The sequence below is a fragment of the Dipodomys ordii genome, unplaced genomic scaffold (assembly GCF_000151885.1).
Source record: "Dipodomys ordii isolate 6190 unplaced genomic scaffold, Dord_2.0 Scaffold27, whole genome shotgun sequence".
Lineage (NCBI taxonomy): Eukaryota > Metazoa > Chordata > Mammalia > Rodentia > Heteromyidae > Dipodomys > Dipodomys ordii.
The window spans coordinates 6,612,516-6,625,026 of record NW_012267243.1 but is presented as its reverse complement, the minus strand read 5'-3'; the positions used below and the strand labels follow the sequence as shown (position 1 = coordinate 6,625,026).

The 12,511-nt window shown below is 37.0% G+C and overlaps 1 protein-coding gene across 4 annotated transcripts in view; it reads left to right on the top strand.

Annotated features, from left to right (window-relative positions):
• Positions 1 to 12,511, top strand: part of Rasal2 (RAS protein activator like 2) — a 248,634-nt gene that overhangs the window by 100,127 nt on the left and 135,996 nt on the right. For all 4 annotated transcript variants that reach the window (XM_013015757.1, XM_013015755.1, XM_013015756.1 and 1 more), the window contains exon 3: positions 11,789 to 11,912. In XM_013015757.1, coding sequence (XP_012871211.1) covers positions 11,789 to 11,912 — 124 coding nt within the window. The remainder of the gene's footprint in view (positions 1 to 11,788; positions 11,913 to 12,511) is intronic.

The following is a 12,511-nucleotide window of genomic DNA, read 5'->3' as shown; positions in this document are numbered from 1 at the left end:
AAGTTGGGAAATTTGGAATGAGAAGGAATTGAATTATGAAGACCTGCCTCTGCAAATTTCCTACAAGAGTATTGGAAATTAAACCATTCTGGCTTCTATTAAAAACAGTTGGCATACTCATGGATTAATTGAATGGTTTAATGAAGGGACAGTTGACAAATGCGTGAGGTATATATCCAAAAGTGGTAAAGCATCATAAGCAAGAAACAGCAGAGAGCAGTTGAACAGAGAGCCTTTGACTTCTAGAGTAACAGAAAAAAAGTAAGATTTCTGGAGCCAGGGAATTACAGTTGCCTGAGAGACTACGTGACAGTTGCTGAGGCTATACACAAAAGAACAAAGCTTCTACCAAAACATAGACAGCCCCCAAGGAAGAAATAAGAAAGGTTAACACTCACAGCTCACTTCTGCTTTTTTGCCAGTATCCTTAATGGCCAAATCTAACTTGAAGGCAGAAAAAGATTACTTTGATGTATTCTGTAAAATTCATCTTCTTGAAGTACATAATAGAGACATGAAAGGCAAATAGTAGTATAGGTCTGAAGAGAGAGAAAAAGGAAATCTCTGTACTTACCACATTCTGTTACCTCTTTACCTCCTCACTTTTCAAACTGTTAGTGTCAGAATCCTTCCACATTCAAATAATTTATTTGCTTATTGGTGATTAAAATTATTCTGTTTGGGCTGGGAAGGTGGCTCAGTGGTAGAGTGCTTGCCTTGCATGCCTGAGGCCCTGGGTTCGATTCGTCAGCACCTCAGAAGCAAAAAAAGAAAAAAGCCGGAAGTGGTGCTGTGGCTCAAGTGGTAGAGCACTAGCCTTGAGCTGAAGAGCTGAGGGACAGCGCCCAGGCCCAGAGTTTGGGCCCCATGACCGGACCCCCCCCCAAAAAAATTATTCTGTTTGGCAGTCATAAAATCATCTACTTCTACACATAAAAAATGTCTATTATCTTGATAAAGAAAGGCATAATGGTAAGGAAAAAGACAAGATGTGATTGGATGAAGGAGAATGATTAAATTTGAAAATTACATAAAATATATAAATAACTGGGAAGGTTTAGATAGTAGCTGTTCAATGAGTTATCTTTTCTATAAAGTGTGTTAGAAGAAGTAATGAACAAGAAATAATGTTTTTAATTGTCATTTGTAGATTCTGCAGACATTTTAATGTCCTAATACTCAGTTTTGCTAAAATACATATTAATTGTCTAAAGGGATTTTGTTATGGTATATCACCTGCATATTTTATTCCTGTTGGTCACATACATTATATATGTATGCTTATATATATAAATAAATGGTGATAGCCATTCTTACTTGAGTGAGATAGAATCTTAATATTGTTCTTATTTTTCTTTTCTTTATGGCCAGGGATGTTGAACATTTCTTCATGTATTTATTGGTCATTTATTGTTTCCACTACTGACCTATATCCTTAGTCATTCCATCTTTTTTATATCCTAGATTATAAGTATCCTTAGACACCTGGGGACCATCAGCTTCCCACACTTTACTCTGTGGTTCTGCACATTCTGTGTTTGCCATCTTTTGGCACTATTGAGAGGTTGTAAGTCCTGGGAGCTAAGACCTCATAGAAGGATATTAGATCATTGGAGGTATACTCCTACAGAGTGCAGTGGGACATCAGCTTCTCTTGTTTCCTGGCTGCCAAGCATTCTCTAGCTTAAATTTCTATTCTCATATACTGCCTAACCACAGCCATTTAACCATGGACTGAAATCTCTGGAACCATGAGCCAAAATAACCCTTCCCTCCTTATAAGTTGATTCACTTTATAAAGTGATTTAGCTCAGGTATTCCATAATGATAAATATCTTACCAACATACTTTCTACACCCATACAGCTTATTGTGTCTGGAGAAAATCTCACTACCATGCTGACTGGTCTTTCAACTGATGGCTACAGATGTTATTTGATCCCTTAGTGCAATCACAGAACATTTTCTTAGTTCAATTACTGCGCCACTCTCTTGGACTAGTGCTTCTTAATCTACCTGTAGTGAAGGATCAGTTGGGTTTTCCCCCCTCCTAACTCCCTAATTATGATTAGTAAAATACAATGAAAGAAATTGTTAAGGAAACAACTTTTTTAAAATTTTAATTTATTGTTGAGGTGATTTACAGAGGGGTTAGTGTGTACATTTCTTGTCTAACTTGTTACCCCCTCCCTCATTTTTCTCCCTCTTTCCCTCTCCCTTCTATCCCTTCCCCCAAGTTGTACAGATCATTTCCAACATATTGTCTTGTATTGCATTGTAGTGATACAAGCATTGGTTCCCCCTTTATCCTTCGTCTCACCATTTTGTTGTTCCCCTTCCCATCCCTAATTCAGATAAATGTATATATAATACCCAGGGTACTAAAATCAAATACAGCAACAACAGGAAATAAACCATGAGGGGGGAGGGAGACACAAAAGAAAAACAACCCAGAAAAACCTCTTGTGTCCATGTCTTGGAGTTCATTACCCTTAGCATCATTTTATATGGCCATATGTACATAGCTATTAAGCCATTCTGTTCATCTGCTAAAATTATCCTAGATGTATACTAATTATTACAAATAAGGGAAATGATGGGACCTATGTTTCTTTGGGTCTGGCTTCACTTAATATGATTTTCCCCAAGTCCTTCCATTTCCTTACAAATGGGGTGACCATTTTTTTCTGGTGGAAGCCTGATAGACATGATTTAATGTATAAGAAATTAAATGTGTACTCAGCATAATAGTGGAAAGAAGGATTCTAATTATAAAAATTATATATTCTTGGAAATTACAATGGGACAAATCCACTGATAACTGTTGCTTCTTAACTTTAGTACTATTTCATTATTACAGAATAGTAACAGTTTGTAGCATTTTGAACTACACTTTAACAAAATCACAGTCCAGAATGATTTATATGTTTTTTTTCACATGTTATTTCTTCATGAATCTCTAATGGTTTCTTTATTACCTTTACCCTGAGCTAATTTCTTTGCTTATTATCTTATTGAGAAAATTGAAGAACTTGGAAGAAACATTCTGCGACATTCCATTACCATTTCTACCCTCTGAATTCCTTTCTTTAACTATGGTTCAACTGTCTTCTATTCTACAGTGAACCTCTTTCCTTATATCCTTTTTGTCAAGGACCTATCAGTTGCAGTTCTCTCCAGTTCCTTAAGCCTGAAAGTTTTCTCTCTACTAGATCATTCCTATAAGCAGTGCTATTATTTTCCCTTCTTAGAAACAAACAAGCCTGTCCCTACTGTGTTAGACTCATTTCTGTCTTTTTTCTTCTTTTTAGCAAAAAGGGTTAAAACTTCCAAACTTATTACCTCTAATTCCTATCTTGTCATTCATTCATCTCCCCAACCTCCCTCCAAGGTGTTGCACAGGCTGGCCTGGGACTCATTATATAGCCCAGTCTAGCTTCTTCTCTCCTACTATGCCAGTTAGACCCATACCACTCTGCAATTACTGCTCCCAATGATCTCCAGATTACTAAATTCAGTGGATAGTTATTAGTTCTCTTATTTAGTATGTTAATCACATGTAATGAGGTTGATCATTCATTTCCTAAAATTACCTTTACTTGGCTTTCTATGTCATGATACTGTTTTAAGTTATTTTGCCTGCCTAACAGTTCCTTATGAGTCTTTACAGATGTTTCTCTAAATCTCTACATGAATACCATGCAATTCAAGTTTTGGATCTCATTTCCTTAGACATTTTACCTAATCTTACAACTTTGGATGTCTTCTAATGCTGATGATGCCTACTTTTATATCTTTTTTTTTTTGGGTCCGGTCATGGGGCCTGAACTCTGGGCCTGGGCACTGTCCCTCAGCTCTTCAGCTCAAAGCTAGTGCTCTACCACTTGAGCCACAGCGCCACTTCCGGCTTTTTTCTTTTTGCTTATGTGGTGCTGAGGAATCGAACCCAGGGCCTTGTGCATGCAAGGCAAGTGCTCTACCACTGAGCCACCTTCCCAGCCCTACTTTTATATCTTAAAAGTACACATCTCTCTTCTCTTGAGTTAGGTATGCATTTTGGATTTATAAGAGCCATCTCCAACATTCCTGATTCTAAGGCCCTAGTCTTCACTCCCAGACCTTCGAAATGTCATCATCTTCTCCAGTAAAGGCAACTCTTTTATTTCAGATTTCAGAGGTCTGAAACTTCTCCAACTCTGCTTTCTAAACATACAGTAGTCAAATGTGTTTCATTGAAATTTTTCTAAAAGTACATTTAGATTTGAAAACTGAACTATAAAAGTAGATGTAGCCGGGCGCTAATGGCTCACACCTGTAATCGTAGCTACTCAGGAGGTGAGATCTGAGGATCACGGTTCAAAGCCAGCTCGGGCAGGAAAGAACATGAGACTCTTATCTCCAATAGACCACTGGAAAACCAGAAGTGGCGCTGTGGCTCAAGCAGTAAAGCGCTTGCCTTGAGCTGAAGAGCGCAAGGACAGCGCCCAACCCCAGAGTTCAAATCCCACCACCGGCAAAAAAAAAAAGTAGATGTAAACATATGGATATCTGGTACTTAGGTAAAGTGGACTTTTACTCATCCATTGGAAGGAATCATACTATGTTATTTCTAGGGAAAGAAATGAACCTAGAAAACAAATCATGTTCAGTGAAGTTAAGTCAGGCTCAGAAAGAAAAGTGATACAGATTATCTCTCATGTGGAAGCTAGATCTAAAATACAACTAGTAATGATAACATAAACAGAGCTTAATGCATTTGCATGCAAACTGTCTAAAGGATGGTATCCTTAGAGGAGGAATACAAAGGTGTAACTTCCCTGAGCAACTATCGGTTATGGAAGACAGGAACATGACTGATATAATTTCCTTTGGCTATGTACCTAATACTTCTATCCAGCATTTCTGGTCTGACAACCTGGTTCTTTTTTTATATATATACTTTATAGCACTTGCCACCTTTTAAAATGTTAAATAATTTATTTTTAATTCATTTATTATATTGTTATTTTAGAGGTAATTACAGAGGGATTACAATTACATGAGTCAGGTAATGTGTTGTCTTACTTCCTTTATTAGAATAAAGTTTTGGAGCAGTAATCCTGATCATCTATTTTGGTCAGTGGATATATACCCCAATGCTTTGATCAGTTCATGATATATACTAACAGATATTACAGTGTTACTACTACTGCTACTACTACTATGACTGCTTGCCTATTTCCACCTCCTCTTTCTTCTTCTTCCTCCCTCCCTTTTATTTAAAATTTGAGACATAGTTTTACTATACAGTCCAAGCTGGCCTCAAACTCTTGATCTTGCTGTCGTTCTACCTCAACCTCAGATTGTAGATATGTCCCACCACACTCAACAGTAAATCCTTAATAAATATTTGTTAATTGAATGTTACAAAAGCCAAATTATAAATTTTGAGTATAGAATGTTTAGATCCTTAAGCTTGAAAAGAACCTCTTCTATCTACTCTTTCTGTGATGAGCTCTGTTAGTAAAGTTTCTGTTACTAGAACAAATTATATGAGGTAATCAGCTTAGAAAGAGAAAATTTTTATTTTAACTCATTGTTTTAGAGTTGTGCTTTCTGCTTTGAGGCTTGTTGTAAGGCAACATATTATGTCCAGAATGTGTGATAGAGAAAAAAATACACAATTCGTATCTGGGAAGCAAAAGGAAAAGAAAGAATCCTCTTTAGAACACACTGAGAATAGTTTAAAGGCCTTCCATCAGGCCACACATCTTCAAGTTTCTATATTCTCCCTAGAGCACTGTGGGCTGGAGTCTTTCAACATAAACATCTTTAGGGGATACTTACATCCAAAAGTTATAACAATTTGTAGTTAGAAGCAATAGTTTAACAACATTGTGAATGTAGTGTCACTTTATAATGGTACACTTTGTGAATTTTACCTCAAGAAATATTAAAATTGTTCATGTACTGCAAAAATACCTTCCACAAGGAAAATATTGAGTGAGGTGGTTTATAGTATAGAGTGGACAATGTCTAAAAAGGTTTTTACAGTTATATTAAATGCAAGTAGGACATGTCTTCAGAGACAAACAAGAACTCACCCAGACAAAACAAGGGAAGAGCTTTTTACATATTGAAAAGGATAGAAAGTATTGAAACATATCTGTTTGGCAAACAGTAAACTGTTGAGTTTTTGCAAATAGTTTGTATGAGGAAAAGTAACAGTTGGCAAGAACCCAATAATAACCTTAAAGGCCATGATGAGGAGTTTTGATTTTATTTTGGAAAATACCTATACTACAGAAATTGTTTTTAATATGTTTTTTATTGTGAAAATACTGTACGGAGGAGTTACAATTACATGAGCAAGGTAATGAGTACATTTCTTTTTTCTTTTTTTGGTCGGTCGTGGGGCTTGAACTCTGGGCTTGGGCTCTGTCCCTCAGCTCTTCAGCTCAAGAGCGCTCTACCACTTGAGCCACAGCAACACTTCCATTTTTCTGGGAGGTTATTGGAGATATGAGTCTTTCGGACTTTCCTGCCTGGGCAGGCTTTGAATCGTGATCCTCAGATCTCAGCCTCCTCAGTAGCTAGAATTGCATGGGTGACCCACCAGCGCCGGCATGAGTACATTTCTTACCAAGCATTGTTGCCTCCTTTGTTTTTCCCCTAGCATCCCTTCCCTCCCACCTCCACACCCCCCCTTCCCTCTCACCTCCATACCCCCTCCCCAAATTTAAAGTTTGTTTTTTAAGATAGTATCTTCTACATCTCTTAGTTGCAATGGGTCAACCTGTATCTCTATTTAATTATTTACGAGGACAGTACCATCATAAAGATTTACTTTTTCAAAAGCTAATCTATGATTATCAAAAAAATAATTGGGCTGGGCACCTGTGGCTCATGCCTATAATCCTAACTACCCAGGAGGCTGAGATCTGAGGATCATGGTTCAAAGCCAGCCAGGGCAGAAAAGTTCATGAAACTCTTATCTCCAATTAACCACCAGAAAACTGGAAGTGGTACTGTGGCTCAAGCTGTAGAGTGCTCACCTTGAGCTGAAGAGCGCAGGGATAGCGCCCAAGCCCCATGATTGACCAAAAAATAAAAATTAATAATAATAATTGGAAGAGGGGAGGGGAAGGAAAAAAACAAAATGCTTAAATAGGGATACAGGTTGACCTATTGTAACAATGAGATATAGAAAACACTATGTTGAAAAACGAACTTTACAATATAGGTGGGCGAGGGGGGGTGGGAGGAAGTTGTGGAGGTGGGAGGGAAGGGATGGTAGGGGAAAAACAAAGGAGGAGGTAACAAATGCTTGATAGGAAATGTACTCCTTACCTTGCTCATGTAACTGTAACCCCTCTGTACATATTTTACAATAAAAAGTATAAAAAATATAAATAACAATTGGAAGAGAGTGGAAACGAATAGATTACTGCAGTGAGCCAGGTAAGGAATGATGAAAGGGTGGTGAGTTTACAAATGCAATTGAATGCCTTAGATAAGGTTATATTCTATCCTTACTAAGTGAAACAGTTGAACTAAGTCTTTTAAAAAAATGTGAAGCCCTTGCTGTTCCTGCTGCTTGAATGATACAGGGAAGAATTAGAAGTTGATTTTTAAAACTGAGGATCAAAGTATACTATTACTCTCCTATTTTTTACTTGTGCTTAAGGATTGTGAGGAATATAACTTTCATCCTTGGAATTTTCCATTGAATAATTTAGAACTCCCTGGAAAATAATTTAAAGCATTTTCTGCTGAAAAGATCTAAAAAGGTTGTTTTAAACCCAAATCAACTAATCACAAGTATGCTGATTGTTGTATTTAAGAGATCTATTTAAGAGGATCTATCTATGAATTTAAGTTCAGTCTTCAGCCAGGCACTGGTGAAGTGTAGGAGGATTATATTAGTCTAGTATCACTCACATATTAAGTCAGCATGTGGGATCTTTTAAAGTTCTGCCTTAACTCCACGTATTTCTTGTCAGATTGGGAAAAAGTCTATTTGAGGGGCATACATGGGAAGTGTTAAATATACCAATTACCAATTTAGGAATGTAGCAGAAGGGTTGGTCTGGGCAGAATTCTGAAAGAGAGGTTTGCCAAGAGTGTCACCTTGAGAAATGACTCATTGGTTCAGTAAATTGCTTTGTTCAAATTGTGCCAAATAGATACTGCTTATGTGTTATGAAATATACTTTCTTGCGTGGGTACAAAAATGGCTATAACTGGCTTAGTGCCAATCCAGTTCAAAGAGGACGTAGAAGGCTATATGAGTTCCAGGTTAACTTGAGTTTCTGGAGCTGAGGGACATGATAGAGAAAACAAACATGACACAGTGCAGAAATACAAAAGAACGCTGAGTTTGTGAGTTCCTTTTAGCAATAATATGCTGTCAGGACAGGGTAAATTTCATTCCATTTTTCTTAATGCAAGTTCCACTTTCAATATTTGGGATTTTTAGTGCTGGCTACTAGTTGCAAGGCATCCAGTGCCTTTAAAAAGTATTTAGCATAATTTGCCTTGCTTTTGTAGGACAGTATTTCTATTCAGATATACTGATGACAATGTGAAAAACAGTAGTTAGACTTTGTGCATGCAGCTGAAAATGAGCTGCTACTTGCTCTGGGGTTTACTACCCATGGTACTTTTCATTGTAAACTACTTTCAAGTTACTCAGCAACTCTATTATGTGTCCTACATGTTTGCTTATGCTAGAAGTTGTAAAGAATAAAACATGGTTCTTTTCTCCCTCTCTTCCATAACAAATTTAGTGATAGAAACACTGCTTCCCAGCCCGTAGGCATGACCATAATATATCTTGCTGTATTTCACTTCTCTCTTTAAGAGCATCTAACTAATTTGGCCTGTCGTTGTTCCAAAAGAAAAAAAAAGAGGAAGTTGTATGCTTAACTGACTTATTTCCTGATGTTATATTTTTTGCCTTTGTCTAAAATGACCCCTGTCTCTACCTATCAAATATTTTATTGATTTGTGGATTGGAGATATTTTACTTAGGGATTGGCTGGTAAGATGCAAACTTTCGTTTTGGATACTGTCATCCTTTCCCTCTCTCTGTTTTTCCCTCCCATCCCCATTCACAAGTTGTATAGTTCATTTTTAACACAGTGTCCACAGTGTCTAGTGAGTGTTGCATTTGTTCACCCTAAGAATGATGGGGGGGCAGAGTGTAGTTGTGGAAGTGGGAGGGAAGGAATGGTAGGGGAAAAACAAAGGCAGAGGCAACAATGCTTGATAAGAAATGTACTCATTACCTTGCTCATGTAACTGTAACCCCTCTGTACAGCATTTTCACAATAAAAAACTTATTTTTTAAAAAAATATTTTGAATAAAACTTTTGATTATATTTTGACTTCCAACGGTAGGAAATGAAGAATCTTCATTACAACTTTGAAGAATGATTTATGTGTGAATTTTAGGCTTAAGAAGCTTGATGTATTTTATTTACTCTCATTTTAGACGTGATGGAGACAAAGTATATGGTAAATGGACATGGCCTTTTAAATTTACACACAAGGAAATTATCCCCTCCTAAAACACCATAAATAATTACTATGTTTTTTTCCTGAGGAGCTTAAACCTTTATTATTTCAGAAAATAGATGTACATCAAAAGAGTTGTATTTATTTATATTCATCTATACTCTCAAGAATCCAAATTGTCATTGTTTCCTTTTTCTTCTACTTTCAAAGCAAGTAGAGAATATTCTCTCTCTCTCCTTCCCTCCCTCTCCCTTCCTCCCTCCCTCTCCCTTCCTCCTTCCCCCTTCCTCCCTCCCTCTCTCTCCCTCTCTGTGTCTCTCCCTCTCCTTTTCTCTCCCTCTCTCTCTCCCTCTCTCTCTCTCCTTCTCCCTCTCCCTCTCCCTCTCCCCTCTCGTCCTGGGGCTGAACTCTGGGCCTGGGTGCTGTCCCACAGCTCTTCAGCTGAAGAGGAGCCCTCTACCACTTGTGCCACAGCGCCACTTCCGGCTTTTTTTCTGCTTAAGTGGTGCTGAGGAATCAAACCCAGAGCCTCATGCATGTGAGGCAAGCACACTCCCACTGAGCCACCTTCCTAGCCCAGAGTTCAGGCCCCACAACCGGACCCAAAAAAAAAACCCAAAAAACAAAAATCCATGATATTTCTTTCTACAGTTTCAGTTATCTATGGTCAAGTGCAGTTTGAAAATATTAAATGGCAACTTCCAGAAATAAAAAATTTATAAATTTAAATTGTATGTGTGTAGTGTGTTTAAATACTATATTATCCTGCATCCATCTGGGATATACTCATATAATACTCACTAGTCACTTTGTAGCCGTCTTGGTTATCAAATAGACTGACAGAATCACAGTACTTATGTTTAAATTTCTGTGTTTCTCAACAATGATCCAAAGAGTAGTGATGCTGGCAATTTGGATATGCCAAAGAAAAGTTACAAGTGCTTCTGTTAAATAAAAAGGTGAAAATCAAGTAAGTTGAAACTGGAGAAGAGGATAGTAGAGAGAAAAGATACTTGCATGACTTATATATTGCTTATAATTATTCTATTTTGTAATTAGGTATATTAATCTTTTATGGTGCCTAAGTTTAACTTAAATTTTATCAGTTTGTTTAGGAAAAAAGTTACATTATATACAAGCGTTCATTGGAGGCTTTGGAACATATCTCTCATGGATAAGAGGAAACTAATAAATAACAATGATAGCACAAAAGGAACTTTAAGCCACCCATTACTCTACAGTGATAATTGACGAAAGTTATTCTTTTTTATTTTATTTTTACCATTTATACATCTGATTTCTCATATGAAAATGACCATTTGGTTTCTTTCTTTTCTTTTCTTTTTTCTTTTTTTGGTCAGTGGTGGTGCTTGAACTTTGGGCCTGGGCACTGCCTCTCAGGTCTTCACCTCAAGGCGAGCGCTCTAATACTTGAGCCACAGCGCCATTTCTGTTTTTCTGGTAGTTAATTGTAGATAAGAGTCTCACAGACTTTCCTGACTAGGATGGCTTTGAACTGTGATCCTCAGAGCTCAGCCTCCTGAGTAGCTAGGATTACAGGTGTGAGCCACTGGCTTCTAGCCATTGATTCATTGATTTATTTCTAAAACTATACCAGGATTATAAGAATAATTTCACCTTGGAAAATTTGCCATTTTATATAAATATTAATGTAAACATCATTATACTTGGCCACTGAAAATGTGTTTTATTAATTATGTCTTAAATATTTAATTCTAAAATCGAAGAAAAATTGGGTGATTTTATAATCTAACAAAATTGCCTTCTCTTTTGGAAGAACAGTTACTAAGGTTTGAACTCAGTCTCTTCTTGCTAGGCAGATGCTCTACCACTTGAGCCATATCTCCTGCCCATAAATTCTTACTAATGAGAAAAATAAGCTAGATTTTTCTTGTTAACTTTCATTTCCATTTAACTTTTTGAATATTAGGTGAAATTGGAGTTTGTGAATCGGTTTCTGATACAGAAGAACCTTTTATTTGTGTGGGTGTTTGTTTTCTGAGCTCCCAGAGCTGGTTCACAACTGGATATGATTTGTACAAACTTTAATTTGCATACTTACCTTTCTTGATCTGCTAGTTTTCTTTTTAAAGAGAAGCTTCCTGAAAGGGCTTTGGTACTGCCTTGCTGTTGTCTGTACTTGATTTCTACATTTTTCCTCCTTTACTCTGCTCATTGCATTCTACTGTTAACTAAAAACATTATTTATTCAGAAGGACATTATGGCTAATTCACTATTAAGTTTCATTCTTTCACTTTTGGCCAAATAGATACCTGGGGAAGGACAGGAACAACAGACAGATTCCACCAAAGGGCGATGCCTAAGGAGAACTGTCAGCGTCCCTTCCGAGGGTCAGTTTCCTGAGTACCCACCAGAGGGCACCGCTAAACTGGGTAAGCTTACAAAAGAAAAATTCCTAGATTTTATTGGATAGTTTATGGACTCGTCACTGTTTCGGTAAAATAAAATATCTTGTATTTCCTGTTTAGTAAGTACTGAATTGAATTGTATGTTGACCCAGAATTAGAGGTCATCAAAGCGTTCTGTTCTTTAAAACTAGGTGACAATAAAGTTGTCTTTACAGAGATAGAACTTATGTGAGTGCTAGCTTGTAAGATTGAGTTTGGTCCTAATCAAATTGTTATCAAAATGTTATTTTTGTGGGTGGTTTTTTGCTCTCAGTTTTGAAGGAGTATTGGTAATATCGTTGAAGCACTAAGATTTGTAGGGAAGGGGGAACTTAGTCTGAAGTAATTTGAGTATATCTGTTCATTTAGCTTTTACTGATGTTGTCTTGTAAATAGAATGCCAGATTAGGCTATTTTTTTTTTCAGATTAGGCTAATTTAACCAAACTCCTTTTGTATGTTCTACATACATTATATTCAGAACCATGGTTGTAGCAGACGACAAAAGGAAGAAATCTTAACTCCTCCATTTCAGATTGGGGATGTCATTCTGTTGCCTCACACTCATAAGGTTCTGAATTTGAT